The sequence below is a fragment of the Pogona vitticeps genome, chromosome 1 (assembly GCF_051106095.1).
Source record: "Pogona vitticeps strain Pit_001003342236 chromosome 1, PviZW2.1, whole genome shotgun sequence".
NCBI classification, from domain to species: domain Eukaryota; kingdom Metazoa; phylum Chordata; class Lepidosauria; order Squamata; family Agamidae; genus Pogona; species Pogona vitticeps.
The window spans coordinates 167,378,487-167,405,880 of record NC_135783.1 but is presented as its reverse complement, the minus strand read 5'-3'; the positions used below and the strand labels follow the sequence as shown (position 1 = coordinate 167,405,880).

The 27,394-nt window shown below is 43.1% G+C and overlaps 1 protein-coding gene across 2 annotated transcripts in view; it reads right to left on the bottom strand.

Moving 5' to 3' along the window:
* The window catches only part of COL4A1 (collagen type IV alpha 1 chain), a 389,221-nt gene that overhangs the window by 289,171 nt on the left and 72,656 nt on the right, over positions 1-27,394 (bottom strand). For both annotated transcript variants that reach the window (XM_072992788.2, XM_072992838.2), the window contains exons 5-10: positions 17,637-17,681; positions 17,485-17,547; positions 17,352-17,405; positions 15,865-15,891; positions 15,090-15,173; positions 14,928-14,990 (exon numbers count right to left, since the gene is read on the bottom strand). In XM_072992788.2, coding sequence (XP_072848889.1) covers positions 14,928-14,990; positions 15,090-15,173; positions 15,865-15,891; positions 17,352-17,405; positions 17,485-17,547; positions 17,637-17,681 — 336 coding nt within the window. The remainder of the gene's footprint in view (positions 1-14,927; positions 14,991-15,089; positions 15,174-15,864; positions 15,892-17,351; positions 17,406-17,484; positions 17,548-17,636; positions 17,682-27,394) is intronic.

Sequence of the window (27,394 nt, the reverse complement as noted above, 5' to 3'; positions counted from 1 at the left end):
TTAATCTTTAAGGTACCACAACATTTTTCTCTCCCCCCCCCCTTTTGCTTTTCATGGAGAGGAAGGCCTGCCTCCCCAGCGGGGGTCCTCTGAACATCCAAGTGATTATAGGTAGAAGGAGATATAGCGATGGCACAGTTCCTACTCGTTGCAGAATAACGGTGAACATATGTTTGAAAGCTGTTTACTGTTCTGGCACTGTGACCAACCATCAGACTCAAGGTAGTCGGCTCAGCCATCCCTCCACTCTAATTCTGGTGTTGTTGAATGCCAGGTCTGTATCCAGCAAAACCCAGATTATTCAAGACCTTATTGTGGAGGAGGATGCAGACCTGGCATGCATAACTGAAACTTGGATGGGCAGGGAAGGGAGTGTTCCCTTGACTCTCGCCTGCCCTCCAGGTTATGCAGTCCAACACCAGGGTAGACTGGAGAGGCGGAGGGGGAGTAGCCATTGTATATAAAAACACTCTAGAGGTTGTTAGGTGCTCCACGGTGGTGAACATTGTGTTACATGGGTTGCTTATAATTGTTTTTTGCCTCTTGGTGTCTTCTTAGTTGTCTCTTCAAAATCTATACATTTTTTAAGATTTAAACTGTTTTTGTGTGTATTTTAGTATAAGATATTGGCTACTATCACAATATTGCTCTCAGAGGATACAATGTTCTCAAAATCCTCTAGAAATGCACCTAGTAAAAGTAATTCCAGTTCCAAATCTATATAATTTTAGGCGATTTAACAGAAGAACTTTGTATTTTATACCAACAATAACTGAGTAGGTTCCTAACACATAATAAATGTTATCTAAAGCATTTTATACAGATTTTCTTTATATAATTGTTTAGCTGTTTACATTTCCTATCATATCTATATCAATATCATATCTAATGTATATTCATTAACTAATCTAGCTTCAATTTACCTTAAAAACCACCATGTTATGCTTTTACCCTGATTAATGATCCCTTATTTCAGTTTAATTTCCTTTTTTAATATATAAAATATGCCCCTTTACAATTCCAGAAGTATATACATGCTTTCAATGTTGACGGCCACCTTAATATTTTTCCCCTTTTCATCTTTCTAAGTAACTCCTCTTATTTGTCTTTGTCTTGTTTCTATCTCCCTAAACATCCTGCCATCCCTTGTGTCATCTGAAAACATTTTATACACTTGATCCATCTCCAACAGATATTTATGCACTTGATCTATCTATAATAGATTTTCCAGGCTATTTTTAATTAATTCTGCTGATTTTCTCCCCTTATCTTCCCTTAACACAGTTAAAATACTCCTCAGCTCTAGGGTTAGAATTAAATCTTCTAAATTTTCCCCTCTGGTTTCCTCCAGCCCATCTTTTGGTTGACATACATCATCCTCCACATTTCCTTGTTCATTATTCCCTGTCTCCTGTTGAATATAGTCCTTCCTTAGTTGTTCCTTGAATGATTTCACCTCTTTGCTATGGGATCTCACTAAGATTGCTTGAAGGGTAGATTTTGTTTCATCCCAAAATTTCCCTTGTTGTAGCATTATGTCCCAAGATGCCAAGTACAGTGGTGGCTCGCATAATGATGTTAATTGGTTCTGAAAAAAAATGTTATGTGAAAACATCGTTATGTGAAGCCCCATTTCCCATAGGAATGCATTGAAAACCGGTTAATCTGTTCCAATTGGAACAGATTATCCGGTTTTCTCCCTTCCCCCGCAGCTTGGATCTGACCCACGGCGGCTACCTCAGCCATGGCTGGACTCCCTAGAGTCCGGCCATGGCTGGGGTAGCCGCCGCGGCTCGGATCCAAGCTGCGGGGGGAGGGTGGTGGTATTGGGATGCCTTTCAGGCATCCCGGGCTTGGATCCCACCCGCCGCCGGTTGGGATCCAAGCCCGGGATGCCTGAAAGGCATCCCAATACCACCACCCTCCCAGTCTCCCTCCACGGCTTGGATCCAAGCCGTGGGGGGAGGCTGGGTGCAGACACCCCCCACCCTGCAGCCACCGCTTGAAGCCTCCCCGTGTCGCTTTCCCCAGCCGTTCTCGGACTTCCAGGCGTCCGAGAACGGCTGGGGTAGGCGGCGCGGGTAGGCTTCAAGCCTTCCCGACCCCCCCCACCCTGTCCCCGATGCTTGAAGCCTCCCTGTGCCGCTTTCCCCAGCCGTTCTCGGACTTCCAGAAGTCCGAGAATGGCCGGGGGAGGCGGCGCGGGGAGGCTGCCGGCGGTGGGTACAGGGTGGGGGGTGTCCGGATGGCTTCCAGGCAAAGGCCTGGAAGCCTTTGACACCCCCGTACCCTTCCCCCACTGCTGCTGAGAGCCTTCCGAGCTCTCAAAGGGCTTTCTCCAATATCGGAGGGGGCCCTTTGAGAGCTCGGAAGGGAATTGTCGGCAGGGGACGGTGGCTTCGGGGTCCTTCCGAGGCCGCAGCCCACTGCTGACATTTTCCCCCAGCTGAGCGGTGGGGCTTCAAAGCTCCCGCCGCTCAGCTGGGGGAAAATTGTGCCTATGGGGAAAAATCGCTTCGCGATTTTTCCCCATAGGCAAGATCGTAGTGCGATCGCAAAAGCGATGGCAAAAAAGCAATCGCTATGCGATTTCTTCGTTAAACGGGGCGCTCGTTATACGAGGCACCACTGTACTTGTATTTCAAGTAAAATATGTCCAGTAGCTTAGAGCAGTCAATCCAGTTACCTCAATAATTGCTACAATGAGTCCACTTTAGTAAATTGATCACCTTTAGGGTTAATTTACATCCAGCCTCTGATGTGACAGCCCCATTCACTCAATGTTTGTATTAGACTTTCCAAAGTTAATTGCCTATGTTTTAACACCAAATTATTACCAGACTTCCTTCCTTGAAGTATAATTGTTTAATTGATGTCCAATTTATTTTCTTTGTGTCTCTTTCCCCTTCTCCAGATCCAGCGCAGCTCAATTTAGTGGTGAGGCCAAGAAGTGATTTTTTTTTTTCTGTTAAAGGGATTATCCCATCCAGGGAGAATCATAGAGCAGTCTAGTTAATCTCACTCAATTTAAGTGATGATGTTAAATTGGCTAATTTATCACTTCATCTTTTGCTGGCGACTTTCAAGCAAGTTAATTCAGCTGCTTGTTTCTGCCCGCTGGTTGATTGAAGAGTTTCCTGGATCAAACGTGGGCAACCACCATCCCCTCCCCATGATCAACAGGCTTCTCCCTCATTTCACCACATCTTCAGGGTGGTTTTAACCCCCTGGGAGGTCCTAGACAGGTCAGAATTCAGCCCAGGTGTTGGAGCTCTGTCCTCCTCCTGCTGCCTCATCTTAGTGTCAAGTCGGAAGTCAGCATTTTTAATTCTAAAGTGGAGGCCATCCACTGAGATTTTTCTCCTTTTTTGAATACAGTAGATTGAGCAGAGATGTCCCACGCTCTGTCTTGCCCAATGAGACTTAATCTCTTTCAGCCTGTGACGCCAGACATGTTGGACAAAGTCCTTGATCGCTGTTGTGCCACTACCACCTCCTCCCTTGACCCTTGCCTAGCCTGACTAATCAAAGCAGCCAGGCCTATAACAACTGAATGGGCCACTGCAATAATTAATGGGTCAATTAATGAGAAACTCATTAGGCCCTCACAATAGCTGTTGGTAGTAATGTTTTTGCTAAGAGGCTCACAAATCTGATCAGGAAAGCTTTAAACTGAGCTTGGGGGGGGTAGCTGAGAGTAGTTTTCAGGGCAGAAATTCAGCAAGTGCTTGCGAGAAAAGCCCAGTAGACAAGTAGTACTAGAGAACAACAAGGGGAAGAAAAACACACATGGTCCTAAATGTCTCTGTACTGATGCATAAAGCATGGGAAATTAAAAAAGAGGAACTGGAACTCTTAATATAGCAAAATAAATATGATACAATAGGTATCACTGAAACCTGGTGGGATGAAACTCATGACTGGAATGTAGTTATTGGGGATATAAACTATTTTGGAGAGATAGCCCAAGCAAGAAAGGAGGAGGGGTAGCTTTATATGTCAAAGATGTTTATACTTGTGAAGAGATCCAGGATTGAAATCCAGGAAGCCAGGTTGAGAGCATCTGGGTAAGAATTAAGGGGGAGAGAAACAAGAGGGATGTCATTGTGGGGGTATACTACAGACCCCCCAAGACAGCCTGAGGAGTTGGATGGTAGCTTCCTGGAGCAGATGACCACACATTCAAAAGGGAAAGATCCAGTAGAAATGGGAGATTCCAACTATGCCGATATATGTTGGCAGTCAAACTCTGCCAAGAACATAAGTAAAGGTTAAGGTTCCCCTTGACATTTGGTCCAGTCATGTCCGACTCTAGGGTGCAGTGCTCATCCCCATCTCCAAGCCATAGAGCCAGCATTTGTCAGAAGGCAGTTTCTGTGGTCACGTGGCCAGCGCGACTAGACACGGAATGCCGTTACCTTCCCACTGAGGTGGTATCCATTTATCTACTTGCATTTGCATGCTTTCGAACTGCTAGGTTGGCAGGAGCTGGGACAAGCAACAGGAGCTCACTCCGTCGCGTGGATTCGATCTTACGACTGCTGGTCTTCTGACCTTGCAGCCCAGAGGCTTCTGCGGTTTAACCCACAGTGCCACCACGTCCCTTGCCAAGAAATTAAGCTCCAGCAAATTCCTTACTTGCCTTGCAGACAATTTCATGGTCCAGAAAGTGGAAGAGGCAACAAGGGGATCAGCTATTTTAGATCTGATCTTAACCAACAGGGATGGCCTTGTTAATGGGGTCACAGTGGTGGGATCCTTAGGTGGGAGTGACCATGCTCTCTTGGAATTTCTTATACAGTGGGAAGAGGAAGCCAAGTGCAGTCGGCCATGCATTCTAGAAGCCCAATTTCAGTAAACATAGGGAATTATTGGCTATAATTTCATGGACATAGATACTCAAAGAGAAGGGAGTTCAGGATGGATAGGAATTTCTTAAAAGGGAGATATGTTTTCCACCAATCCAAGTGAGGCAGTTTCTGTGCTGAAATCGTGTCTGGACCTGATAATGGACTGGATGAGGGTTAATAAATTGAAACTCAATCCAGACAAGACGGAAGTGCTGTTAGTGGGTGCTTTGCTGGACAGGTTGGAGGGCCATTTCCCTGCTCTGAATGGGGTTACACTCCCCCTAAGGGACAGGGTCCACAGCCTGGGGGTGCTCCTGGACCCCAGTCTAACTCTGGAAGCCCAGGTGGACTCGGTGGCCAGGGGCGCCTTCCTTCAGCTGCGGAAATTGTACCAGCTACGGCCCTACCTGGACGAGCGGAGTCTCATAACAGTTACACACGCACTGGTAACATCTCGTCTAGATTACTGCAATGTGCTTTACGTGAGGCTGACTTTGAAGACGGTCCGGCGACTGCAACTGGTCCAGAATCGAGCTGGTGGTGTTGAGTGGTGGGGCCGCTAGAGATCACATCAAGCCGATTCTGTTTAAGTTACATTGGTTACCAGTTGCTGCCCGGGCCCAATTCAAAGTGCTTGTTTTGACATATAAAGCCCTAAACGGCCTGGGCCCTGGATAGCTAAAGGACCGCCTCCTTCCATATGAACCTACCCGGCAGTTAAGATCTAGCCAGGGGGCCCTTTTGAAAGAGCCGTCCCTTAAGGAGGTAAGAGGGACGGCTTGTAGATAAAGGGCCTTTTCGGCAGCTGCCCCCAGAGTATGGAATGCCCTCCCAACTGAGATTTGTCTGGTGCCAACGCTAATGACTTTTCAGTGCCAGGTCAAAACCTTCCTATTCCAGAAGGCTTTTAATTGAAATAATATTAGCTGTGGGTCCGATGGCAATTTTTATATATATTTTAATTGTATTCTGATTGTTCTAAATTTTATTATATTTTAAATGTTGTAAGCCGCCCAGAGACCTTTGGGTAGTGTGGGCGGCATATAAATAAAATAAATAAAATAAATTAATAAACAAATACTAAAGGCACAATCTAAAACTATTCAAATTAAGAAGGAAAAATGGGAGATGTCTAAAGAAACCAGAATGGTTGACTAAAGAACTTTCAACTGAACTAAGTGTTAAAAAAACATGTACAAGAAATGGAAAAATGGGGAAAACACCAAGGAGTAATACAAACAAATAGCCAGCATATGTAGGGGGAAGGTAAGAAAAGCAAAAGTGCAGAATGAACTCAGGCTTGCCAGACAGATCAAAAACAATAAAAAGGGCTTTTTAAGTTATGCCTGCAGCAAAAGGGAAAACAAGGAAATGATTGGATCGCTGTGTGGAGAAGATAGCCAACTACTAACAGAGGACAGTTTAAAGGCTGAACTTCTCAACATATTCTTTGCTTCAGTTTTCTCCAAAAAGGAAAATAGTGCTCAACCTGAGGGGCAAAGAGAAGGTATTGTAGTGGGGGAAATGCAGCACAGAATAGGTAGAGAAGTAGTACAGGAATACTTGGCTACTCCAAATGAATTCAGCTCTCCAGGGCCAGACGAATTACATCCAAGGATATTAAAAGAACTGGCAGAAGTCATTTCAGAACCATTGGCAATAATATTTGAGAATTCTTGGAGAACAGAAATCCCCACAGACTGGAGAAGGGCAAATGGTGTCCCTATCTTCAAAAAGGGAAAAAGAAGAATACCCAAATAATTATCATCCAGTCAGCCTAACATCAATTCCCAGAAAAATTCTAGAGCAAATCATTAAACAGATAGTTTGTCATTACTTAGAAAACAATGATTTCATCACTAAAAGTCAACACGGGTTTCTCAAAAACAAGTCCTGCCAGACTAATCTGATCTCTCTCTCTCTCTCTCTCTCTCGATAGAGTTACAGGCTTGATAGATGAAGGAAACACTATGGATGTAGCATATATTGATTTCAGTAAGGCCTTTGACAAAGTTCCCCATGATATCCTTGGAAGGAAGGTAGTAAAATGTGGGCTAGACAGTGTTACTGTTTGGTGGATTTGTAATTGGTTGACTGACCAATTAGTGGGATGCCTCAGAGTTCTGTTCTGGGCCCTGTGCTATTCAACATCTTTATCAATGACTGGATGAAGGAATAGAGAGTATGCTGATTAAATTTGCAAATGATACCAAATTGGGAGGGGTTGCTAATTCCCCAGAGGACAGGATTAAAATTCAAAATGACCTTGACAGATTAGAGTCCTGGGCCAAAACTAACAAAATGAATTTCAACAGGGAGAAATGTAAGGTCCTACACCTAGGAAGAAAAAATAAACTGCACAGATATAGGATGGAAGAAACCTGGCTAGTCAACAGTACCTGTGAAAGGGATCTAGGAATCTTGGTAGATCACAAAGTGAACGTGAGTCAGCAGTGTGATGCGGCTGCCAAGAAAGCCAATGCAATTCTTGGTTGCATCAATAGGAGTATAGTGTCTAGATCAAAGGAAGTGATAGTACCACTCTATTCTGCTGTAGTCAGGCCTCACCTGGAATATTGTGTCCAGTTCTGGGCACAATTCAAGAAGGATGTTGACAACCTGGAACATGTCCAGAGGAAGGCGACTGTCGCGACTGCCACCTCCTCCTACTTTACCACAAGAGATGACAGGCCACGATCCTTCACACACACACAGTACTTCTTCGCTGCCACCAACCACACATAAACCTGACACTTCAGACTATGTATGGATTTTAAAAAATAAATAATGATTTATTGAATACAGACTTAAAAAGGAAATCACTGTGTAAAAGAATCACTTATCAACCGATATTACTCAGACCTTAACCCTGCACAGTTCTTGGTTACTTAACACACAGTTAACACACAGTTACCTAACCTATATCTAACCCTCTCACTCTCCCACTCATTCCCCAACAACCACCACTCCTTGTACACCCCCCTTATATACACAAGCTCCACCCCTATAAGACCCACCTCCTGCCTTGCCATAGGCCAGGAAACTCCAGCCTTAGCCAAGACAGGCAGGTGACGCCATGGCACACGTCACAGCGACCAACATGATCAAAGGTCTGGAAGCCATGTCCTATGAGGAGTGGGTTAGGGAGCTGGGAATGCTTAGCCTTAAAAAAGAAGGTTAAGAGAGGACATGATCGCCATGTTTAAATATTTGAAGGGATGTCATGTCTAGGAAGGGACAGGTTTATTTTCCACTGCTCCAGACACTAGGACAAGGAGCAATGGTTTCAAACTACAGGAAAAGAGATTTCACCTGAATCTGAGGGAGAACTTCCTGACAGTCAGAGCTGGTTGGCAGTGGAATATGCTGCCTTGGAGGGTGGTGGAGTCTCCTTCTTTGGAAGTTTTAAAGCAGAGGCTGGGTGGCCATCTGTTGAGAGTGCTTTGAGGGAGTTCCTGCATGGCATGGGGTTGGACTCGATGACCCCTGTGGTCTCTTCCAACTGTGATTCTATGATTTGGAAGAATTATTTATTTTTTATTTTCCTTTTGGTTTTGCCTTTCAGCTTCAATTCAGTTTTCTCATTAAGAATTGCACTACTCATACTTATCTTTACTTATCTTTTGCTTCCTGTAATAACTTAGTGTTCCCCAATCTGCCAGTATCATTGTCAAATTCTATCTTGTGCTTCATTTTGTGCTGTCTCATCAACTTCTCCAAATATGAAATATTTAGAAGTGATTGACTAATGTTTTTTCTGCACAAGACTAACAATACAGTGGTGCCCTGCACCACGACGATAATTCGTTTCCATGAAATCGCTGTTAAGCGAAAACATTGTCCAGCGAAAACAGTTCCCCATTGGAATGCACTGAAATCCATTTAATGCATTCCAATGGGGAAATTTCCTCATCGTCCAGTGAAGATCGCCCATAGGGGAAGCCGTTTTCCGAGCACCGATCAGCTGTTAAAATGGCTGCCCTGCGAAGCATGGGTCCAGAAAACACAGGGCAGCCATTTTGCGGAGCCGGAAAACATCGTCATCTTGCGAACGGTTCATGAAGCACGAACCTGATCGATGTCAAGCAAAAATCTCCCATAGCAATGACTGTTTTGTGAATCACTATAGCGATCGCAAAGTCACCATCCTGCGGATTCGTCGTACACCGGGGTCATCGTCTAGCGAGGTACCACTGTAGTTACTTAAATGTCACAGTGACTGTTCATGAAAGACCTGCCAATGTCTTTCATGCTACCTAGCAGACATCTTTCAAGAATCTGTCTCCATCACCACAAGAATTACCAGTTCTCTTCTGCTGATGTGACATTCACATTACCCCATTAAGCTTGGACTATTCTGCTCTGAGCAACCCAACTAGGACTCCAGACTCATAACGGAGTCTAGCCTCCTGAGAGTAGTGCTCTTAGCTTCCTTGACACAATCAAAGCCGCTCACCACATGCTGTGCATCCAGGAGAGAGAATCATTCTTAGACAGTGTGATGATTTGTGTTTGTATGTGTATTAGAATGGGATATGTAGTCCTAAGATTGTCCCAATAGCATCCATCTTGATTTAAAGTCTGCTCTGTAGTAGGAAAGTTTTTCATGCTGTTTCAGAGAAGCTTCGCTCTCTGGTTATCTCGTTGCTAAGATGAGCAGAGAGCAGAGACTTTCGTAGTCAAAATAATTCTGCTACAAAGTATGATAACAACTGAAGCTTCATGAGAAAGTTAGGCGGGACAACAAGACCCAGGAGGGGGTGTTCCTTATGAAGAATTCTGGGAAGAAGAAGGAAGTTGGTAAGGAGTTGGAAAAAGATGGAGTTGGACTGAGAAAGGTCAGACACGTGCTTTTTCCTATAATGGATTATAAATTTTGCTATGGACTATTTTTCCTACCATGGACTGATGGAAGTCAACTGGATTTCATCTAGCATCAGCCTATGAAGACCCAAGACACGTGAGATGGACTGTGTTATGCTTTTTATTAGTTAGCATAATTCTATTTCTTTATTTTTCCAGCTGGAGTGGGGAGGGGAGTGTTCCGTTTGTCTTGATATGAAAATGTACCTACTGAACTATTTTACTATCAACTGAAACCTTTTCTAAAACAATTCTTTTCAATAAAGCAGTAATGATTTGATCTGCATGCATTGGTTCTTGTACAGACCAGCTGAATGTCTAATTGGCCATGTGTGTTTGCTACCAAAGATTTAGAGCCAGATTATTCTGAGTATAACTCATGGATTTGTCTGTGTGTTGCTTTCTTACTAAAGGAGATTGGCTTTTGAGGAAGAAGTTTAGACAAGACCTTGCTGAGACCTAAGTGGCTCTGCTCAGCAGTCAGAGGTTTGTCTGGATTTCGGACTCATCCCAGTCTCCGGCACCCCCATAAATCTCTTTGGAGATAAGGGGCTGCTTACAGACAGTACGTCAGATTCCCATAACTTCAATCATGGCTTGTTGATCTGCAGCAGATGTTCAGAATTTAATGTATAATAAATACAGCAACAAGACTCAATATTGGACAGAAATATGCACAGTTTTGTATATTTGTATTTTGTATATTTGTGCAATGTGGATTTCTCTCAAAGAGCCTGAAAGGTATTTAACATTTGCTAAACTTTGTTTCATCCTCCTTTTATGCTGTGTGTCAGTTCCCTTTCTTTTCTCCCCATAGATTATTGCATGTCGTTCTTTAAACTTTATTTTGACTTTTAACAAATTTTCTCTAAAACAGTCTTCCAGATGTTCTTAGACTACAACTTAGAGCATTCCTCACCATTGTCTATAGTGGGTAGAAGTGATGGGAGCAGCAGTCCTACCACATTTGAAAGGTCCACTTTGCCCATCCTTGTTCTACAAAAAACACACTCTGATGAGTAACACTGCTCTGTGTTTGGTGTGTCTTACTCTAACAGACAGCAGTTTGAAAGAATGTAAATGCAAGTAGATAAATAGGTGCCATCACGGTGCGAAGGTAACGGCATTCTGTGTCTAGTCGCACTGGCCACGTGACCACGAAAACTGTCTACGGACAAAACACTGGGTCTACAGCTTGGAGAAGGGGATGAGTCGGACACGACTGGACTCAATGTCAAGAGGAACCTTTACCTACTCTAACAGAGAGGGGGGAAATTGGGGAAATCTTCAGGATCATTTTGCCAACTAAAACTTTTTATTTGGCTAATATTATGACTACCCTTCTCAATACTGTTTATCCAGATGGTGCAAAATGTTGCCCAAACATGATACAATAATTTTCTATCTTTGGAATTTGTGGAGCATTTCCTGAAGCATTGTTACTTTAGGTTTTTCTTTTTGGTACAAAAATGGACAATCTTTAACTTTTGATTGGCTCATCTAGCCTCCCTTCATTAAGGGTAAATATTTGTAGGGCTTCCCCACCTTCCATTTTAACTATGCAATTTGCAGTAACTGTAGTATTTTCTAGAGATCCACGTGTTTTTATATTTTTAAGACTGTTAAATAATGCCTTAACCAAATTTTAACAGTTGCACTAGTCATAACAAACATCTCTAAACAAAGTTGGTTCACAGGATAAGGCTCCAGACGTTTTGCACAGTAACTAGAAAGGGTTTCTGTTCTCCTTACCTTACCTGGGACAGCAAATCTGTTATCTTGCCTTCTTTATTCCATATTCATTCTAGCCTTCAATTGTTTTACAGCATCTTTTTACACATAAAATCCAGATACAGATTTTTAGACAAACAGTGAAATGTCTATTTGGGTTCTTTTGGGGTGGAGGGTTCCTATTTTTTCTTGACCTTTTGTTCAAACTTTATTTTCCTTTATTGTTTTCTTCTGTGGTGTTTCAACCAAAACTTATTACTCTATTTCCTTCATCTTGGTTCCCCTCTTCTGAAGTTATACATTTAAGTAAAATTAACAATTTTTCTTTTTATTGAGCAGAGCACCACTAAATTGATATGTTGTATTTCAGTTTTCTACAACTTTTGTATACCAGCATGAAACGCTTTCGTGCCTCAGCCTTTCAGTACAAAGGTCATTAAAACTTACTATATTTTTCCATGTATCAGATGCTACTTTTCCCTAAAATCATTACACTAAAAATTGAGGGGTATATTTTACACTGAAGTAAGCTGAGAACACGGAGAGAACAAAACAGCCAATACCTTGTCTCTGCAAACAGGCTTCCTTCAGTCACGAGGCTTAGCTTCCTACAGTCAGGAGACTTAGATTCCTGCAATCACGAGCCTTATGGAACTGAGGTCAGGCGATGCTAAACAAACCAACTGGAACACACCTTGTTGGAGGTGGAGTCTGTAGGCTCAGATGCAACAGGGACTCCTAATGTCCGAGCTCTCTGAGCCCAGAGGCTGAATACTCAAAGCTAAGTTTTCTTAATTTTGGGGATAGAAAAGGGGGAGGGGTGTCTTATAAACAAGGGCATCTTGTAAATGGAAAAATACGGTATAAATGCTTTTCTTAGCAGTATTGGTATGTACAATTATGCAACACTGAATCTGTATATGTATATCTGTATGTTTAAATGCATAGTACAGGATTGTGACCAATGAGAATGTGTCTGCAGTCAGTCAAGCTGCTATACAAGGCAGTTTTCAGTTAGAAGTCTGTCAGACAATATATGACTAAGATAGGGACTGATAGGGAAAACAATGTCGTAGACTAAGATAGGGCTGACAGGTTCCAATGAGGAACAAAATATCTGTAATACACAGGGTCTCATACAACAATATGTACCTCAGACAGGAATAAAGATTTTCCTTTATAATAGTTTTTTTTCTAAGACTACATTAATAGTTGCCAAGATGTCTGTTGATTGTGCAGTTATTTCATTTACATTATTCTCAGAAGGTCTGTGGTGGAAGCACATTTAAGGTTTAGGTCAGCTTTATGGTTTTTAACAGTTTCTGTTACCTTAGTTGCTGACACTTTCGTTTCTTGTCATGACTAACTTGCTCCTAACTAAATTCTATGTCTCCTATGAAGGGAAAGAAATAGCAGCGGCTTCAGAAGGGGCAAATGCAGGAATTAACACTGTTGTCTGCTCTAGTCCATACCTCGCCTAAGTAGTGCTATTGCAGCTGCCTTCGCCCAGGGAGCTCCTAGAAAAATACTGATTTCTCCTTTTTATAGAAATTAGCAAAGCCAGGATAACTTCTGTACCATGGAGAATTATTTATAATTCAGCATTTCACATGGCTACAGTTTAATCTGAAGTCTTTTCCACAATAAATTCCCAACAGTATTGCTCCCCATCCCCATGCCAGTTATGGCTACCCCATCAGAATACTTCTCAGGAATCTGAGTCCAGGAAGATCCCTCCTCTCTCTCTCTCTCTTTTGCTTCTAGCCACTACTAGATGCAGTCTTCCTCCTCCTAGGTACCTCCTCTACAAAAAGAAGGTCTTTTTGCAGTAAAGTGGGCTATTCCCATAAATAACAGGCTCAGAGCAACTGTGAATGCTTTCATCTGCAGAGACTGAACATCTTAAATTTCAAGGGATCTCAGAGCAGTATGGGAAGTATCAGCAGAAACTTGATTTCTCTCCCCTCTTCCTCTTCATGGCACCAAATGCTTAACCATCATCACAAACTGGTTTGATAATACAGAGATCACAAATATGCATCTTAGAGAAACAACAGTAGCAATGTGCCTTTTAGAAAAAATTCAATGGCAATAATAAATGAAACAATTTCATTTATTAAAGGAATAGTAGGATGTAAATGAAAGGATTAGAATGGAAAAGGAAAAATTTAGGGAAAAGATTAGGAAGCTGGAATTATAAAGAAAAATAAATCAAGAACATACATAAACCATAAACAATTCTCCCAGTTCCTCAGTACTCTGAGTTCAGTTCAGATATGATGGAACTATTGAAAAAAACAAACAAACAAAAAAGCAAAGCTTTTGATCAAATGTCAAATGTTCACCATGGTTTATTAAAATGGCACAAATTAGATCAGTCTTTTCTCTTCTGCTGCCTACCCTGCTGTGTCCCATTTATGGATAACTGAAAGAAAATGAGCAATATATTAAGGCCCCACAGACCTCCTGCAGACTGCAACTATTTCCATCTAAGAAGATAAGTTCGACCCCAGCCCCAGCCATGAGATTTTAATAAAAGCATATAATTTTGCAACTACTCACAATAACTTGGTGCACAACCTGAGGAAGATGAATTTTCATCAAAAGCTCACTGTTTGTTGTTTTGTTTTATTTATTTAGTGATTCAGTAAAGCTATCACCAGTTCATTCATTTGCAATATTTTAAAAACACAACCCACCTTTTTCATCTCTCAAAAGCATAATATGTCTCCTGAAACTTTGGCAAGACTAAAATGCAATTCTAGTTACTTTTTCAAGGAAATCCCATTTCACCTTAACAACAACAACAACAACAACAACAGTGTGGAGTCAAATCAGTTCTGATTAATGGTGACCCTTTCCAGAGTTTTCTAGGTAGAGAATACTCAGAAGTGGTTTACCATTCCCTTCTTCTGGGTACGCCCTGGAATAGTGCAGGTTGCCAAAGGCCACACAGCCAGGCTGTACTTGCAGAAGGCAGAGTGGGGGATTCAGTTCCCAACTGTTGGCTCCATAGCCAGATACCTAACTCACTGAGCTAATATTTCACTTTCTTTCTTTCTTTCTTTCTTTCTTTCTTTCTTTCTTTCTTTCTTTCTTTCTTTCTTTCTTTCTTTCTTTCTTTCTTTCTTTCTTTCTTTCTTTATTTATTTATTTATTTATTTATTTATTTATTTATTTATTTATTTATTCATTCATTCATTCATTCATTCATTCATTCATTCATTCATTCATTCATTCATTCATTCTATTTATATCCCGCCTATCTGGTCGTTATGACCACTCTTTAGAGAGCCAATACATTTCTGTTAAGGAACCTGGTTCCTTTTAGGATTCAAGACAACTCCAACCATTGACTCCTGATATTTGGAACAATACAATCTTGATACCATGATGATTTATAGCTTGTAAGAGAGAGAAAGAAAAAGAGAGAGGGGGGGATGGAGGGAAAAGATAAGAAAAAAAAGAAAGGCTGGCACTTACTGGTCTTCCAGGAGGTCCAGGTGTCCCAATAGGGCCTTCAATACCTTGTAATCCAGGTAACCCCTATAAAATAAGAGTGCAGATAGAAAAAAGTTAAAGAATTCTCAGTTAGGCAACACAGGCTTCTATGTAATGCTATTTTATCTTTTTACTGATGCTTACCGGCAATCCAGGAGAACCAGGAAACCCCTTTTCTCCTCTTAGTATACCACCTGGTATAAATCCAATAATTTCTCCTGGATCTCCCTATGCAATATAAATCACACAGAAAAAGATTATGCAGAAATAAAGAACAGTGATTTTCACTTGTTAAGGGACAAGGTTAGCAATCTTCCCACACACCTCAGCTTGTTATTTCTGAAAAATATCAAGTAATATCCCACCACACAGTCCCCGGCCACCCTTGGAATCATGGTGAAAGTGATGAGTGGAACCATTTTACCATTTTCTCCTTCTGGGTTGGAGTATGAACATTACTATGCAGAATGCATATGACAACATGAAAAATGAATAGGTGGAGCAAAACTAGAATAAATCTTCCATGGCATTATAATTTGATTACTAAACTCTTGATGTTGTTTGCTTCTTTTTGTAAATTAGCTCTTTTAACTAATTTAGCATTCAGAGTTTATAAATCTGAATTGTTCTCTGGTTTCTTTTCTTTTCTTTTTCTTTTTTGTAACGGAGAGCATGCAGTCTTGTTCTTGTAGCTTTATGTCCCAGATGCTGGCTAATCTGCAATGATCTCCTTTTCACTTTTAAAAATGCATGGAAAATCTGACTTTCTTAAATAAATGAAGCTTATGCATTGGCTTTCAGATATTTTTTTCTAATGATGAAGAGAGGTATCTATGATTTTTGTATTTTTAGCATGTTTTAGTTGTCTATATATTATGTAAACAAAAACAACAAGACTGCATTTAACTGAAATGTGTACCTTTGTTCCCGGAAGTCCTGGAGGTCCCTAGAAGAGAAGTATTTTATTTTATTTATTATTAGTAGTGTTATGTCAACTTAAAGGCTATAATCTGGTGCACCAAAACTCTTATGACCTTTTTACTGCATTGGTCTCAAAGGACTACCTCTTTGAAAATGGTTACATTTTCACAAAAGTTAAGAAACCAGTAAGACATTTTATGCATCATATTTGAAAATTATATACAGTGGTGCCTCGACTTACGAAATTAATCTGTATCGGAATGGTGTCTGTAACTCAAAATTTTTGTAAGGTGAACCACCATTTCCCATAGGAATGCATTGAAAACTGATTATAGTGGGGTCTTGACTTGAGAACTTAATCCGTATTGGAAGGCGGTTCTCAAGTCAAAAAGTCTGTAGGTCAAGTCTCCATTGACCTACAGTGCATTGAAAACCGATTAATCCCGTAACAGGCCGTTTTTGTTCCATTTTGGTTTTTTTCTGGTCTGTAAGTCAATTCTCAGGCTGCAAGTCAAACCTAAATTTTGCGGCCAGAGAAGTCTGTAACTCAAAAAGTCTGTAAGTCAAGCCGTCTGTATGTCAAGGGTCCACTGTAATCCATTCCGGCCAAAGAAAAAAATTACCAAAAAACAAACAAACCCCAACATTGCAAGCCCCTGGAGCTTTGGATTTGTTTTGTTTTGCAAAAAAACAAAACAAATCAAAAAATAAACATAACCCCACCAGCCCAATCCCACCCTGCAAAAGCCACGAAAACAGTTTTAAAAAAGGCCAAAAAGCAGCACCTTACCTCCACCACCATGACTGCTGCTGCTAGAAGGCCTCACGGACTCCAACCACCGCTCCTGGCCAGGGCTCCAGCCGCCGTCCCTGGGCCTCAGCTCCCACCACCTCTGCGAGGCTTCCCAGGTTTCAAAAGCACCAGCACCTGGTGTGGCAGTCGGGGTGGCTTTGGAAGCACGGGAAGCTGAAAGCCGCCCTGACCACCACGCCGGGTGCCAGCTTCCCGCGCTTCCAAAGCACCGGCACCCCACACCGTGGTCGGGGCGGCTTTGGAAGTGTGGGAAGCCAAAAGGCACCCCAACCGCCACGCCGGGTGCCAGCTTCCCAGGCTTCCAAAGCACTGGCACCCGGTGCAGCGATGTTGGAAGCCAGGAGGCTGAGCCTCCCTTTCCCTAACCATTGGGGTGAAGAACCAGCCTCTTTCCCACCCTTTCCCCCTGCCTTTTTCTGTTCGTAAGTGCAAGCTGCGGCCCCAAGTCAAAGCAAAACTTTGTGGCCGGAGTTTTTCGTAAGTTGAAATTTTCAGAAGTAGGGATGTCCGTAAGTCGAGGCACCACTGTATTTAATATCACATTAAGAACTATATTTTCAAAACAAATATTGGATTTTTTTTACAAGTTCATCTTCTAATATTCATTGTTATGATTTTTGTTTATTTTTATCTTATAACTCTCATTTTGGTTTAATTTTAAAAATACTTACAAGGTTTCCAGGTAACCCAGGTAAACCTGGGGGACCAACAGGGCCTGCCTCACCCTAAAAAAAGAAGAAGCATTTTCAGATATTCTTTTAAAAATTCATATATTTGAAAAATACTTTAAGAAAAAATTTTAACCTTTGTTCCATTACATCCTGGAATACCAGGAGGACCTGGGGGTCCATCTCCTCCAGGGATGCCCTGAGGTTAGAAAAGAATATTTAGAATTAAAAATTAGAAAAGACGAAAAACAAACAAAAACATTTATTTAAATTTATTGCCATACATACAGGAAGACCAGGATTTCCTGGGAAACCCGCTGGACCTGGTGGACCCTGGAATTAATGAAAATTTGAAAATAATTAAAATTCAAAATGAAATGTACTCAATATAGACTGGGAACTATATTTACATAATAGTGCCAACAAGAATATTCAGGAGACATTTGTCTAATTCATTTCCGGGAAATGCCTCCTTTAAGAGTTATTATATAATTATATAACTGGTACAACTACAAGAACTGTGACAGCTTTGTTAGGATTCAAAATGGTGAGATACTGCAAGTGAAAGGAATGTCAAAGATAATTTCCACACGGAGGCAGAACAAGGCCTATGATAACCAGCAACCATATTTGACAGGTGTGCAAAATGCTGAATCATGCAGTATGTGTATAAAATGAAGTAGTGTCTGGGATGATGCAATGTCCTCACTGACTGGCTATATGTAAATGTGCATATGTATAACTGTGTGGACATGTGGAGAAAATGTAGGATCTCTTCTGATGAATGTCAGGCTGCTGGTTTGTACTGCTAAAACTTCTGTATATAATGTAAATATACTTGGTGTTGAAAGAAGATGTCTTTGTCTGTATGGACTGTATGGACTGTATGGACTGCCTGGACTGGGACAAAACTCTGCTAATTTACACCAACAAGAAATATATGGTTTGGATCCAAAGTTTCCATGGGCAGCACTCTGCTTATGGCAAGGATGGGAACGCATGGCTTTCCATATGTTTTTGGACTAAAACTCTCATTTTTCTTCAGCACTGACTATCCTGCCTGAGGCTTGATGGGAGCTGCAGTGCAAGACCCTATGCTCTCCATGTCTGGCCTATGAATGCTCCAATTGGTGGAAAAGGTGGAAGCCCCTTGATGTATGGTAATCTACTCCAAACACAGGGTTAAATCATTTCTTCACAAGCAAGAATGAGAAATCACGACATTCTTGCTCTCCTGCCTGGCAAGAAATGCCCTGGAGTTCTTGATAACATTGGCAAAAATGACGTTTTGTTCCAAAACCTGCCCATTTTTCACAACATTGTTTATCTGGGGGCAAAATTATATAAACGGTAAAACTGCAAGAATTATATAAATTGCTCTTCAGGTTTATTTAAATCAACTAACATAACTTTAAGAATAAAATAAGAGATTAGTGTAAGGTAAATACCAAAGAAGTGCTTTGCAATGAAGACTCAACTTCTTTAGAAATAAGCATCTCTGCGCCATCATGGGTAACTAATTTGCTGAGATGAGAGAAATTGTAACCAATGCATATATTCCTCCACCAATCAACTGCGGCATAATTTTGTTCTTTTTTTAACTGTATACTTCAACTGTGTTGATCTTGGGGTCCCCACCCTACTGGACACCCGAGTGTGCACTTGTTTTAACTGAATAAACTTGCTGGCCTTTCCTCCAAGAAACTGTCTGCTTATTGCTTGAGACTTGGCTTAATAGAATTGGCCAAGACACCAAGCTCTGGGATTAACAGTTTCTGGCATCCCTGGGCACCACATACATCCCATTGAAGCTTGTGTGACCCCTCATGACCCATTTTCATCTTCACTCAATTTTGAGTGCCTCACAGTCTCCCGGATAGTAGACAAGGGAAACCCATTCCTGCTGATGCTGAGAGGTTGAGTAGAGCCACTGCCAGCACTGGCACTTTTGGTCTTCACCTTAGCTTCTGTAGAACCAGCTGAGCAGATTGCCGGCGGAATGCCCCTGAACAGAAATGGCTTTCTCAGCTGGGTGACCCTTGGGGAACATGCTTGGTATCTGGAAAAACCTGCAAATCTGGTGAGTTGTGCATCTGTTTTCAGTTTGTAGCTGACAGTGTATGACTGTGGTGTCCATGGTTCTCCCTCTGTGCATGTTCCCAGATACTCCCAGGGGAATCTGCCTTTCGCCACCATTGAAAACACACCAGTTCCGTTCCGAGGCTTGTTGCCTATGATGAATGTTTACTGAAACCACGGTACTTTGGCACGGCTCTAGTATACCCAGTCAGTGAGTGAAGTCAGGCCTGTCTGGACTTTTCTGGTCAGTGGCTGGTTTTAATTAATGCCCCAAGAGAAGACATTATCTTAATATGGGCAATGGTCAGTCTCAAGAGGTATCTCTTTTCACCTTTTCCATCTTGAATCAGTTTGATTGATTATGATGTCTTATATCATTGTTATATTTTAAATTCTTTTATTTTATATGTTGTACGCTGCCCAGAGTAGTCTATTGACTAGATGGGCAAGATATAAATGCAATAAATAAATAAAATAAATAAATCCCAGGAGTAGCAGCCCTCTGATCCCACTTAAGTGTGTGTGTTGAAATTTTGGAACAAGGTAGGAAAAGATAGAAAAAAGAAAACCATAGTGAAACACTGTACAGAGATCTGGCCACAATATCGGCCTCCTGGTTTAGAACAATGGCATGCTAATGGCTCATTTGAGCGTTTGAAAGAGCCTGGAGAGAAAAGTTTGACTCAGTAGGAAAATATGAGGAAGAAGATTAAATGAGTGCTTTTAAGAATGTTATCAGTGAGTTTCCTGATCCCATCCTCTGTGTTAAGGGGCAGTGTGAAATTTCTCAGATGAATCCTGTATCTCAGAGTGTGAACCCAATGGCATCAGGACCAGAAAACAAACCAGCATGTTTATATAAAGAAGTTACTTACCTGTAACTCTGGTTCTTCGAGTGGTTCTCTGTGAATTCACACTAATGGGTTAATCTGTGCTTGAGCAGAGCATTTTCGGAAACTTTCACAGCTCTAAGCACTTAGTGCTGGGACTCCCCTATACCAGCTACATAACTCCATCCCCAGCACTAGTGCCTTAGTTCTAAGGAACCAACCGCCGCTGCACAGCACACCATGGCACATGTGACGTGTAAAAATTTACAGGACTGAACAGAACAGAGCAGAACAAAAGTAATAATGAGCTGCCATGTTATACAGGTGTGTAATTTGCTGAGTCACAATGACTCTGGAGATGTGGTGCCTTGGATGATGCGACACTTGCTGTGATTGGATAATGGCAGAGGCTCAACTGTATATATATGAACTGTATAGAGAACCTGTACCACCACCTTCATTTGATGATACCATGCTGTTATGCTGCCGCTTTCTACACTTGTATTTATGCTGTAAATACATGTGTCATGCTGGAGGAAGCTGAACGTGTCTGAGTGATTTATTTTGCTTTCTGGACCTGAAAATATTAACTCTGGTGGATTCTGCGAGAGTTTGCGATAACATGACAGACAGTGGGGTGGAGAGTGGGATGTGTGAATTCACAGAGGACCACTCAAAGAACCAGAGTTACAGGTAAGTAACTTCTTTTTCTCCTTCTTGGCCTCTGTGAATGCACACTAATGGGTGACTGGCAAGCTCACTAAGCAGGAGGAGGGACGTCATGAAAGTGCAGAAGCTAGGACAGCTCGACCTACTGCAGCCTCAGCCTTCGGCCGGACAACCAGGCGGTAGAGCAAGATGAGGATAGGCAGAGTGGTGCATGTGGCAGTGCGGCAGACATTCATGATGTCCACTCCATGGAGAAACGCTATTGAGGATGCCACAGCTCTAGTAGAGTGAGCTCTCATTGACTTTGGAAGTGGAGTCTCTGCCAAATCATAGGGAAGATGGATGGTCTTGCCTAACCATCTAGAGACGGTCTTGCCTAACCATCTAGAGATGGTCTGAGAGGAAGCCGGTGCTCTAAAGGAGAAGTTGGCCAAGGCGACAAAGAGATGCTGTGAGACCAGAAAAGTGGTCGTGCTTTGCACATAATGCAACAGAGCACGCTTCACGTCTAGAGCGTGCAGAGCTGTCTCAAGCAGTGAAGATGGTGTGGGAAAGAAGATAGGAAGGACAGCTGGCTCGTTCAGATGGAAGGCAGAAAATAGGCAAGAAGGTAAGGTCGGGCCATAAGGCTACCTTACAGAAAGGAGGACCTGCTCTTAGTGTGGCCAGTCCTCCAGTCCTGCAAGCCAAGGTTATTGCCAGGAGAAAGGCAGCAAGCAGAGTGATGCTGACACAAAGGGCTTGAAGGCAGGCCTCATAAACCACCAAAGAATTGATTGGAGAGACCACTGAGATGTTAGTGGTCTATAGGCAGGTTGCATATTCTCCAGGTCTCGGAAAAACAGCTTGCAAGTAGAACAGGCCAGTCCCTGGCAAAACAGGTGAAGGAGAAACTGAAGGAATGCATCCAGAGACATTGACCTAGTAGGCAAATGTCATCTTGATGCAAAGTGACAGAACGCCTACCCATTATAGGAGTAGGTCAAGGTGGTAAAAGGTTTGCAAGCATGATTGAACATGTCTGTTACAGTTGGGGAAGACTCTATGCGGACAGGTAGGGGGACTCGAAGTCTGCATGAAATATCCGATCCGGGTGCAGCTTGATGTATTCCTCAGCTCAGGGTAGCAGGATCAAAAACCATGACTAGCGAGGCGACCAAGCATGACGTCTGCACACTCATGGTGGACACCAACAACAGTCCTTTGAAGAAGGACGAAAGGTGGAAACCTGTAAAGGAGGCCCTGTGGCCAATTCGTAAGGAAGGCGTCCCCTAGGGAGCTGCGGCCGATGCCAGCTCGGGAGCTGAATATGGCACACTTCTTGTTTAATCAGGATGCAAAACATCTATGTCTGGAATCCCCATCAATGACAGAGGCAACGAAAGGTGGCATCGTCAAGAGCCTGCTCATGAGAGCAGAACCATAGTCTGCTGAAATGGACTGCCACAGAATCGTTCCTGCCTGCCAAATGTACAGCCACTGGACAAATGTGGCAAGCATAACACCATTCTGAAAGGTTGTGATGGTGAGAACAAGAAGGTGTAATGAATGAGCTTGTGTATAAAATAAACTGCCGTGGTATCGCCTGATGCTACCTGGACCACCCGACCCTGGAGTAGGGGCTCAGTTGAGCATGTTGTCCCACAGCTGTGGTAGATGCCATCAGCTCCAGGAGTCGCTGGACTTGTAGGACAGGGAAGCAAGCGCCTGAAGAAAAAAGGAGCATAAGAAATCAAGCAACTTCACAGACTTGTCATCAGGGAAGAAAAACCCTGCTTCAAGAAATCAACCCAAGTCTCATTAATAGAATCTACACAATGTGTAGGTTGCAAAGTCGACTTCCTTATGTCAACCTTCAGTCCTAACGCTGACGAAGGGACAGTGTCAAGGATGTGTGTTTACTAGCATGTGACTTGAACTTAGCGGCCAGGAGCCAGTTATCCAGCTACGGGTAAACAGTGATTTCCCCCTGCTAAAAACCTGAGAAAACATTGATGGCCTGACCGGATGCCATCATGAAAACAAGCATCCAACCAACTCACTGGATGTAACATGTGAATAACTGAGTCCAAGAAAGCCATACGGAATCTACGTAGAATAATGAAAGAATTCAGGCCTTCAAAATCAAGGATGGGTCAGAGGCCTCCATCCTTTTTTTTGGGGAGGGTGGACATAACGCGGCCTATGACAGCGGGGTATACTGAATTCAATAACATAGCCAGTAGCTATGATAGAGTACCCAAGTATTAAACATGAAGGAACACCAATCAAAAAGACGAGGGGCCAGACGGCCCGACTGGTCAACGACAGAGAAGTCAGCTGCAGTAAAGAGACCACTCGGTTTTGCAGTCCTGCCTGCAGATCAGGGCGCTGCCTGTCCACATGTCTAGGTGGCGGTGGCTGGTAACTTTGGGGTTGAGGCCTTTGATGTTCCCGTTATGCCCTAGGCTGGTAGGAGTATCACCAGGTACTTGTGGTTGTTACACCGCAAATGACCGTGCCGCCTTCCGGAGCTTGGGCTGGTTATCAATAATAACATCAGTTTTCCGACTGAAAGCCGTACACCAACAAAAGGCAGGTCCTCGATGCGTCAGTTGTTTGGATGCTGGTTTAAGGCATGTCAAGCAGCGATGCGCTCGTGATATGCCCACCCCATTGCCTCCTAATGAGATGGAAGGCCTTAACTGTAAAGGTGCACATGAGTTACCCGCAGAATTGGCAATGTCAAATTCAGTAAGTGGTGATTATATGCACCCATGGCAGAGGAGTAGTTGGCAACATGGCGCCAGAAAATAAAAACACCGATCAAAGAACTCCTTATCTGTTAACGGTAAAGGAGGTTGACTAACTGCGGCAACTGATATGGGAGTAGGAAGATTGATTGGAAGTCTTCCTCCCCTTCTGACTCTTGTGAGTCTCAGCTGAATAAGGTACGTAAGTCCTTAGACGATTAGGGGAGCAGTCTTTCTTAGCATGAACCTGACCAAACTCACTCTCAATACATTGCTGGGACAGGGAAGGCTCAAAGGGTTAACAGCAGGATAGGTTGAACCTGTGAACACTTTGCTGCCGGAGCCAAGTTTGAGGGAGCACTACACGTTTGAGGCATAGGTGGAGGCACAAATCACTCCTTAGCCTATGGCTCAGAACAGTACCAGTTGGAGTGGGGCGGCAGTGGTGGCAGAAAAGGCACATAGCTCCTGTACCAGATAAAAGGGACTGGTCCTGCATGAACTTGTCAGCATAATAGGACCCGCCTGAAGAAATTACTCAGGTCTACCTGACAGAAAAGGTTTTAGGGTTGACTCCTATGAGTCCTTTCCTTATGAGCCTATGCAGGCACCAGTGGCTGAGGTGGAGCCACAGGCTGTGTGAACGAGCCTGTCACACACACTCAGTTCCCCTGTTTGTTCTTCCACACAACCCAGGTTCACTTTTGGGTATGACATTTACTTTTCAACCTTTTTCGCTGCCACCAGAGGATTTATCAAATATGACTCTTAAATCAGTGTTATTCAATAAAACAATGTTTATGTAAGTGTTTATAAGTAAATCATATAAAGTAAATCATGGATGGTCTTATTTTATTCATTCAATAAACTGTGCTTTGATAACATTTATACTGTATTTGCTTATGTATAATCATGTTAATCAAAGTTCATTTCTTATCTTGTTCTTTATCTCTTTATTCTTCTCTAACACAATACTGGTCCTAACTGCCTAAACTGTTTCTCTCAAACTGGTATCTTTAATTGAAGTCCCTAACTGAAGTCCCTGACTCTAACTCATATCCCTAACTCATCTTTAACTATCTTCCATTCCTCTTATATTTCCTTAGTACCACCTCTTCTGTTCAACCATTGGTTGATATATCAAGGTTCCATTGTGATGGACAGGAGTGGTTACTGACCTGTCCGTCACAGAGCTCATTGATAAAGAGGGCTGTTTTGTGCCAAACTATGAGCCACCATAACAAGTGCTACCCCAGACAGGAATATCACTGATTAGCAGGGCTAGCAGTGGAAGCCGCAGCCCCCCCCTTTTAAAGGCAAAGCTAGGGCTGCCAAATGTTGCCCGAAAGCTCTTGCTTTGGCATGTAGCTGATTTAGGAAATAGCAGTTGTGTGAACAAGCCCATTGATACATGAGGGCTGTTTTATGCCAAATGACCCAAAGGTGTCACCCCATTCAGGTATATCACTGATAGTTAGGGCTGGCAGCGGGAGCTGAAGGGGGCCCTTTCATTCCCCAAAGGCAAAACCAAAGCCTACCATATGTTGCCAGAACATCTATAGCCTAGATGCGCAGCTTTTTCCATAATTAGTAGCTATATGAACAAGCCCCCAAAGGAGAGCTGTTCTGCACCAACCTCACACAGAGGCTTTTACCCCATGTCAGGAGAATCACTGACAGGCAGGGAAGGCGTCCGGCACTGCAGGGCCTCCCTTCTTCTTCCAAGGGTAACCCTGGGGCTACAAGTGCCCAACTTACTGCAGACCTGACAGCTGTATGAATGAGCCCCTTGATGCAAAAGGGATGTTCCATGCCAACCTCACACAGAGGCTTTTAACCCCATGTCAGGAAAATCACTGACAAGCAGGAATGACAGCCAGAGCTCCCTTTCTTCTCCCAAGGGCAAAGCTCAGAAGCTGTCTTCTTCTTTTGATAGAAAGAGGAAGATTACAAACAGGTAGAAAGCTGTTGCTCTTGAGCCTGGGGTAACCTTGCTAGAAGGTAAGAGAGACTTTATGTGTTTAAGAGAAAAAGCCCTGAGGCTCTAAAGCCAGCTTTGTAAAACCTTCAGAAAAAACAACTAATGCCGGCTAGCAATATTTCCCCCAGACAGAAGAAAGAACAAGGGAAGGTCAAAGAAAGGAAAGTAATAGAATTGTTTTTACTTGCAAAGTTCCAAATGAAGCTGCTGCTACAGCGGCGATCAAAAAAAGAACTGAGGCACTGGGTGCCAGGGGCAGAGTTATATAGCCAGGTGTAGGGGAGGTCCCGGCACTAAGTGCTTAAAGCTGTGAAAGTTTCCAAAACTGCTCTGCTCCAGCGCAGATTAACCCATTAGTGCGTATTCACAGAGGCCACGAAGGAGAACCAACAGTTCCTCAAAGTCCGAAGTACTTTCCTTTCTCTAAGCTCTAATGTTCCTAGCGTCCTGACCTCACAGCAGAAAGAAAGGAACTGAGGGGAAGATCAGAGAGGTGGAGCTTGTTCCCTGGGGGGGTATCTCATTGTCAATCTTTTTTTGAAGCTCTAGAAACTTCCAAATTGTCCTGCGCAGGCACAGAAGAAACCCTTTTTGTGTGCATTCACAGAGGCCACTACGAAGAAAATAAGGTTGTATTGCTGAAGATGACCAAGATCACCCATACTTTGTTGTTGTTGTTTAAGGTAAAGGTAAAGGTTCCCCTTGACATTATTTTTTTTGTCCAGTCGTGTTCGACTCTAGGGGGCGGTGCTCATCCCCGTTTACAAGCCATAGAGCCAGCGTTTTGTCCGAAGACAATCTTCCGTGGTCACATGGCCAGTGCGACTTAGACACGGAACGCTGTTACCTTCCCACCGAGGTGGTCCCTATTAATCTACTCGCATTTGCATGCTTTCGAACCGCTAGGTTGGCGGGAGCTGGGACAAGCGACGGGCGCTCACTCCGTCGCATGGATTCGATCTTACAACTGCTGGTCTTCTGACCCTGCAGCACAGGCTTCTGCGGTTTAGCCTGCAGTGCCACCACGTTCCTTCTGCCACCATGTCCCTTCTGTTGTTGTTTAGTCATGTCCAACTCTTCGTGATCCCATGGACCAGAGCACGCCAGGCCCTTCTGTCTTCCACTGTCTCCACTGTTGGGTCAAATTCATGTTGGTACTTTCGGTGACACTTCCAACCATCTCATCCTCTGTCATCCCCTTCTCCTCTTGCCTCCACACTTTCCTAACATCAGAGACTTTTCCAGGGAGTCTTCTCATCAGATGGCCAAAGAATTGGAGCCTCAGGTTCAGGATCTGTCCTTCCAGTGAGCACTCAGGGTTGCAATTCTCAATTCCTATTGAGCAGGGCGGTTGGACTCAATAGCCTTATAGGCCCCTCTCAAATCCATTTCATCTCATATTGAAGGGGAAGGGAGACTGGAGGGGCACGGGGAGTAGCTATTGTGTATAGAAATGCTCTGGAGGTTACTAGGCACTCTATGGTGGCGAAGCTGGGTCTGGAGGCCCTCCACATGTCGATTTGGGCCAGGGATGATATTGGGATCTTGCTTGGCCTGTGTCCTGGTTTAACCAGGAGGCTGTGAGCTATGAAGCAAAACAGAAGGCTAGAGTGCAAGTGGAGATGGAACCTGACAGTTTATAATCGGAAAGCTGTTTGGGTCACAACTAACCATTACCTTGCTAAGGTGAGAGCTGCTAGTCGAATTCACTTCACTAATCAGATAAGCGAAGCTTCAAATCAGCAGGCAGAATTT